Source organism: Ipomoea triloba, chromosome 1 (genome assembly GCF_003576645.1).
Source record: "Ipomoea triloba cultivar NCNSP0323 chromosome 1, ASM357664v1".
Taxonomy (NCBI): domain Eukaryota; kingdom Viridiplantae; phylum Streptophyta; class Magnoliopsida; order Solanales; family Convolvulaceae; genus Ipomoea; species Ipomoea triloba.
Genome location: NC_044916.1, coordinates 18,972,259 through 18,980,037, shown reverse-complemented (window position 1 = coordinate 18,980,037; position 7,779 = coordinate 18,972,259). Strand labels below are relative to the sequence as shown.

Here is a 7,779-nt window from a genome sequence, read left to right as displayed (position 1 = left end):
GTCGGGTGATATATCCATGCCACATTTGTTGTGCCCACCTCCATAATGCTCTTTGCCTGTTAATCACCACACCATTATTACAATTTCGATCATTAGCTTCACTCGAAGGAAATTGCCCCACTTGTAGTGTCATTCTAAAATAAATCATTAAATCAGGATGCACATAACTTATAACTGTGTTGCACACTTGTCATTCTGAGCGCACATGTGTGCACTCGCGCACAAGTGTGTGTGCATGCAAATTATATACTTAGTTGACTCTTTCAAAAAGAATGCTAATGCCTAGAACATATTTTGTGCATTTAACATAATCGTATTCATTCAATCCATTCAGTAAGCACATGTGTGCACTTGCGCGCAAGTGTGTGCATGCAATTTATCTTCTTAGTTCACTCCTGCAGAGAGCATCCTAAGGCCTAGAACATATTTGATACATCTAACCTAATCATGCTCATTCAATTCTGCTCAGACTAAACACACCGTCGGATATCCATACTTTATTTTCCCAACATTACAATACAAACCCGATTGCATTAAACACACTATACAAACGATCACTCACATGTCGTTTTATAAGGTTGATGATCAGTTCGGAATACTAACCTGCGTTTGCCGCCTTCATGTCACCGTGATTCGTTTCCATCATATCGCTTATCGCCGGAGCACTGTTTGCAAATTCTTAATCTGCCAGGAGTTCGTACTGTCACGGTCGTAGACAACTTCTACCATACTTACACTTCCTTAATTTTGGCGTGAAATTCTTGCCAATTATAATCCTAAATTAATTAGTTATTGGATTCCCATAATTACCCTTTTATTAACTAAATCAGATTTTGTGTTTTCAAAAAAAAAAAAAAAAAAAAAACTAAATCAGATTTTGTAATTACTTTCTTTAGTTGCATCTAATCCGTCCATCTACACTCATCCTAAGGCCAAATTTAGTCCACAATTTTTATTTTAAGGGTGTTTGCATGTGAATGCATATATATATATGTGTGCGGTATGTTTGCATGTGTGTGTGTGTATATACATATATATGTGTGTATATATACACACACACACACACATATATATATATAATTCATTTCTCGTGCGGTTGGGTAAGTCCCGTGCAGTTGTGCGGTTAAATCTAAGCCATTGATCTTATTTAAATCAACATTCAGGATTAACAAAATAATTTTAAAAAATGGGATGACAATTTGGTAATTTTTGCATCTAGGTCAAATTTAAGATGAATGGCTTTTGTGCTTAAGTTGTGCGGCTTTTGTGCTTAAAGGGCGTGAGTTTTGTGCTTAAAGTACATGGGTCGTGTGCTTAATGTGAGTAGTTGTTGAAACTTAAGGTGTGTCAACTTGAAGCGCAAGGTGCATGACTTTCATTCTTAAGGTGCGTGATTTGTATGCTTAAGATGCGTGAGTTGTTGAAACTTTAGGTTCTTAAAGTTCATGGTTTGTGTGCTTAAATGTGCGCCATTTTAATGCTTACGGTACGTGTTTTGTGTTCTTAAGGTTTTTTGTTGGTTTGCTTAATGTGCGTAGTTTGTGTATTTAAGGTACGTCATTTTAATGCTTAAGGTGCGTGATTTTGTGTTAACCGCACAACCGCATGAGAAGCTATCTCTGCACCAGAACTCATCCATGTATGTATGTATGCACACACACGTACTTGGATGCAAGGAATCATATTACGAACAAAACATGAAAACTCTAGCATAATTATAATAAATGAAATTAAAAAGAAGAGATATGCATCTCTATTGAGGATTATATTTGAGATACAAAACTAGTCAAGAATATCGGCTACCTACCTTTATGTAAATTTTTTCAATAAACAATGTTATTTTTTGTAATGGTGGGAGAAATAATTTTTTTTATATTTATAATAAACTTCTAGTGTAGCCCCAAAAACAATAAATACGTAATTGAATAAATTTGATAGATTCCTAGTTAGCGGGGGGAAAATATATAACCGTACCCTAATACTCCCTTTAGGTGAGATTTATTTTCTTTGATATCGTGAAATTAGACGATTCTCATTGACCCGAACTATTTTAAGTTAAAAATTGCCAAAAAAAAAAAATCGTAGGAATAGTTTTCTCACCTTTTAAATTAATAGAAAAAGTTGAACTCTAATCTCCAAGCTACCAAACACCCTCCTAGTGTATTAAAATGTATGTATCTTTATTAGTACGATAAAAATTTGACTTGTGTCAATAATATGATTCACCTTACAAGGTGAACCTGCATGGTTCATGATATATTGATTGCTTCAGCCATCAACCCAAACAATCTAGTTCTAACTATTACATTGGGGAAATCATTACCATTAGTTCAACTATCATATATCAAATTTTAATGTTAATTACTTTAGCTTGTAATATGATGCATCACGTTACTTTTCATAAAGGTCTCAGCTTTGAAGCTCATTCCATTTAGGCCTTCCGATTGTTAAGTTTTTTGCACAAGTAGCACCTAGGAGAGAAAGGGAAACAAAAAGGAAAAAGAAAAAAAGAAAAAGAAAAGTAAAAAACAAATGAAAGAAAACTGACAAGGAAAAAAAAAATAAAAAATCTCCTGCACTCACAAACCTGGGCAGGGCCCACATTTTTTCCTGCAAAAACACCATATTTGCAGGGAAAAGAACTCAAAAAAAACTCAATCTCCCATTTGTGAAAAACCTTGTGAGTTAGTTTTTGTGCCTAAAAACTTGTGTCAAAATTAATAAATGGGGAAGGCCTTAGTGCTAGATCACACGGCTTATGTGAAGGGGTTCGAATCCGATCTCAATTAAGGTTAGACCACACAACCCAATGTGAAGGGATAAAATCTAATTTTTTCCTTCACTCTTAGCTTTATTAATACTTTATTTTCTTTAAGATATACTCTAAATTACTTATTAGTAGTATTTGTTCAACCGAATGTCAACTTTAATTAAGATGTAACTCAAACCTGAAGCTTTTTTTTTAAAGATAATATACTTGGCATTATTGTCGTAAACCCAAGTATATATATATAGTACCTAACATTATGTATTTTGCTATAAGACACCAAATCATCATGAAATATTAAGATGAATACTGGAATTGGATGTGCCTTCCTCAATCATGAATCTCTTAATCTCTTTCTGCCCCCAACACTTATCAAAGCCGCCTCTTGTGCCAAATTTCAACTAGATAGTGACTACACCTTTATCTGACACCAGCCAAGAGATCGTTATCTGATAATGCCAAAGGATAAAATAACAAATCTTGTATAATACTGTATCAAATAAAATGTAAAATATTTTTTAATAAAAATAACTTTTTTTAATTAGATAAAAGTATCATATTTTAGTTAAAAAAATATTACATATCCCACAAAGTACTTATTTAAGGATAAAATTATTTCATGCATGTAATATGCTATGTAATTAAATTGAAAGGATATTACTTTGTAGGATAAAAAAATTAAGATAAAAATAAAAATTGTAGGTTTATATTTGTCGTCTCTAATTAATGACTCTGTTTAGTAAAACTTATAACTTATTTTAAACTATAAATAAGATATAATATATATTTCGTAAACATTAGAAGTTTAAGTATCAGTTTATTTTAAAATGCTATCTCAAAAAGCATTTCAAAACAAGCTATTAGCTTTTAATTTTTTTTTTTTATCATAATTTACAAATCTTTTACGCAAACGGTGAAATATTAATGTAGTATATTGGACGTGTTGAGCATATAATATAAAAACATAAATATGTAATCCAACCATCAGCTTAGATTTTTAGTTGAGATGAAGCGCACATGCTTCAATTTGATATCAGAGCCAACCTCATGTCAAAGATCATGGGTTCGAATCTCGATCTGCGTCACCTAATAAAAAAAGAGACTAACACGTGAAGTGAATGTTGAACATATAAGACAAACACATAAATGTGCTAATCCAACTATTAGCAGATCGAGCACACATGTTTCAATTGGACGTATCAGAAATTAGAAAAATAATTCACTGTACCCAAATTTCATGTTTGCTTATACAAAAAAAAAAAAAAAAAATTAGGAAGATCAATTAATTTCTTAAAAATCTTTTTCTTTTTTAAAAAATCTTTTTCAATAATTTATATTATCAACACAATGCAAGATTGACAATTTTATACATGTTAGACGTGTCCGGCCACAATGTAAACTAAGTGGAGTGAAAAGGACAAAAATTGTGTTTAATTTTTTTTTAGTAAATGATGTTAATGTTGATAATGACGCCATCAAGTTGCTGCAGATAACATTGCATGCTGTGGTTCTGAAAGATTTGCTTGGAGAAATCTAGTCACGACATACGGTCTCCCTGCAAACTTGCTCACCCTCAAAAATAAAAATAAATTAAAACAATAAAAAGAAGCAAAGTCTCTCACCCTAAAGCTCTTACACCTCAATTCAAGAGAATTGCATGTAACTCAATTCTTAAGTTCTTAGGTAGAACTCTGGTACCTATTCTGACATGATATAATTTTAGAGGGTTAAATTATTGTGATTTAGGATCAATATTTAAGGCCTAGAATAATGAGTCTACCACATTAAGTTTTAAGAGTAATTTAATACTGCAACTGTCAGGACATGATCTGATCTTGAGTCCTCATCCTCAATTTACTACTTGAATACTAATTGAGTTGCATGTGTTGACTGCTTCCAAATTAGGTAATCTTCGTATCAAAATAAGTTAAATAAATATTGATTAAAAAAAAAACAAAAGAATGATTGAACATGAGAGGAAATACTGAGATAGACAAGAAAAAAAAAAAGGAAAAAAGAAGAGGAGCGTAAATTAAAACAAATTTACCTTGAGATACATGCCTTGCACTCTCATGTTTAGGGTTCAAGCTTAGAATTAGGGCCTCTTTTTTTGACATGGCAAATTAGGGTCATGTCCGCCAAGTGCTGTGTGAATCATAAAAAAGTACATTTTAAATATATTAAAATTACATTATTTGTATACTGAATATACTTTATACAAAATAATGTACTTTCGGTACTCAAATAATGTGTTTTTTTTTTCCAAATACAAGATGCATTTTTAATATACTAAAAGTACATTATATGTGTATTAAATTGAATGAATATTATTTGATAAGTACTCAAATAATATGTATTTTATGTACACATATAATTAATGTAGTTCTTATTGTCATGGTTTTTGTTTTTTCAACACATAGAGCTCGATCGGGTGCTCTTGATGAGTGTATTATGAATATTTCACCTAGTGGAACGAAGTATTGGTCACCAACTTGGGATGAGTCTATCAAACTTCTATTGGACAACATTTTAAAAATTTGGAGATTTTCAGAATCAAATTACTATTATAAAGAAGCCACCGCCACTACTACTGTATAAGCTTCAGAGCTAAATCAATTTGAGCAATCATTCCACAGCGTGGGTCATGGTACGAAAACACATAAAGTAAATTGTTCTAACTTATAAAATACATCTTATACAACAAATTTCATTATTTTAATGCATAAAGTACATTATACATTATTCTAAATCATAATATATATTATCTTATCCCTGAAATTTTACTATTCTAACACAAACTATATTATTTTAACAAAAAAAAATACGTTATTCTAACACATAAAGTACAGTAGTCTAACTCATAAATTAAAATACATTATCTTATCCCAAAATGTTCATTATTTTAACATCCATGCAAAGCTAAGTAAATTTTTTTTTAACATCAAAATGATATCGTTTTGGACCGTGCTCCAGGACAGCGGTGTGGATCGTAATTTGCCCAATTTGAGAATTCGGTGTTTCATCAACTTATGACCCTTTACTATTTATAACGCCCAATTAAAATTTTGTGCATTTTCTTGGTATTGCTTTCAGTGGTTGTAGCTTTCTGACGGCTGAGCCGATCTTGTCACGCATATCCATATTTTTGGGATCAATAGCATGGTCCAATTCCCAGTCAAACTCCCGGAGCAGTGAACCCAGAACAAAGTGTGCCATGCGGTTCCCTAATGGAAGCCCAACACAAATCCTCCGCCCAGAACCGAATGGTATCAACTCATAGTGCTGACCCTTGAAATCAATCTTGGAATCCAGAAATCTTTCAGGTTTGAACTCTGATGGGTATTCCCAGCACTGGGGATCTCTTCCGATTGCCCAAGCGTTGACGTAAACTTGAGTGCCTTTGGGTATGTCATATCCCATGAATTTGATGTCTTCAGCTCCATTTCTTGGAATCAAGAATGGAACTGGAGGGTGTAAACGGAAGGTTTCTTTGACCACAGCTCGGAGATATGGTAAATTTTCAATGTCACTTTCTTCAAGCTTTCTGGTTGATCCTATAACTTTTGAGATCTCTGCTTTCACTTTAGCCATTGTTTTTGGTTTGCGTAGAAGTTCTGTCATTGCCCACTCAATGGTGCTGCTACTTGTCTCTGAGCCTGCTAAAAACATTTCCTGCAAATTAAAGAAAGAATCCAAAAGATAAGTCTTAATTGTAAGCTGGAATTAGAACACACACACATATATATATATATGTATAGTAATTAATTACCAGGATAAATATGAGAATCTCGTGTTGAGATAGCATAGGTGGTTCATCCTTTCCACTTCCCCTGAATTCCAACAACACATTCAAGAAGTCTTGCTTTTTCTCTCCACCCAACTGCTCTCCTTCTATTCGTTCCCTCAAGAAACCCGAGGCAATTTCTATGGCCTTTCCCATATCACGCTCCATTTTCCTCTTCAATCCCTGAACATCAAGCCACTTGAACCACGGGAATATATCCGAAACGTTGGGGCTTCCTGACCACTGTATTATTCCCATCATGGCATTAAAAAAGTCCGTTGCGGTTTTAGACTCAGGGTCGACCAAGTCACGCGACAGGACCAAGTTCCCGACCATATTAAACGATGCCAAGAAAACAAAACGTGCGACGTGAACCCCTTTTCCTTTTTCGCTCTCTCTCGCCTCTTTCTCCACCCAGGAAATCATATCGTCCACGCACTTTCTCCTGATGCTGGCTGTCTCATTGATCTTCTTGGTCGTGAACATTTCAACGGTGCAGATCCGCCGTAACACCCGCCAGTATGTCCCGTACTGGGCTAACGCCACTGACCCACTCGCATAATCGTGCACCAGGCTAGTCTCCACAATCTGGCGGCCCGCGAAGGAGACATCATGGTTCTTGAACAGCTCGCCAGCAGTCTCGGCTGTCTGGATTACCATGGTTTTTACCGAACCCATCCTAAGCCAAACAATCGGGCCGTACTTGTGTTTCATGCCCGCAATTTTTTTGTGAGGCTCGGCTCCGACGAGGTCAAACAAGTTGCCGAAAAAAGGCAGTCCAGGTGGCCCAGGAGGGAGCTTGTAGGACTTGGACTTCCTAGGGAAGAAGAAGAAGAAGAAGATTAAAGCAGTGGTTAGTGAAAGGAGTGTGAACCAAAGAAGAGACTCCATCTCTGTGAAGATTAAGCTTTCAATTTTTGTCGTTGTTTATATGCTTCTCTAGTTTATATAAATAGAAGGAAATCACTCCTTGAGGTTGGGATTCTTACCTTGTTGATGCACCAAAGTTTTATCCAATAGAAAGAAGAAATTAAATAATGCAGTAATTATGTATTTAGATAGTCCACTATTGGTGATAATAATTGTAAATTCATTTAATATAATTCAATCAATTTGTTGTTAACATTACTTTTGGCATGATGATACAAACTTTATTGCAGTGTCCGTCTCGTGTGACTCGTACTATACAAAGGAATGTGGACACTATGGCCGGGAATAACTTTACTTT

General features: G+C 34.3%; 1 protein-coding gene across 1 annotated transcript; it reads right to left on the bottom strand.

The window, feature by feature from the left end:
* Nucleotides 1-5,611: 5,611 nt before the first annotated feature.
* LOC116031883 (cytochrome P450 76A2-like) lies at nt 5,612-7,565 on the bottom strand. The gene is made up of 2 exons (XM_031274228.1): nt 6,537-7,565; nt 5,612-6,439 (listed from the first exon to the last, which is right to left on the bottom strand). The coding sequence occupies exons 1-2, from the start codon at nt 7,440-7,442 to the stop codon at nt 5,825-5,827; spliced, it is 1,521 nt and encodes a 506-aa protein (XP_031130088.1). The 5' UTR covers nt 7,443-7,565; the 3' UTR covers nt 5,612-5,824.
* Nucleotides 7,566-7,779: the final 214 nt, after the last annotated feature.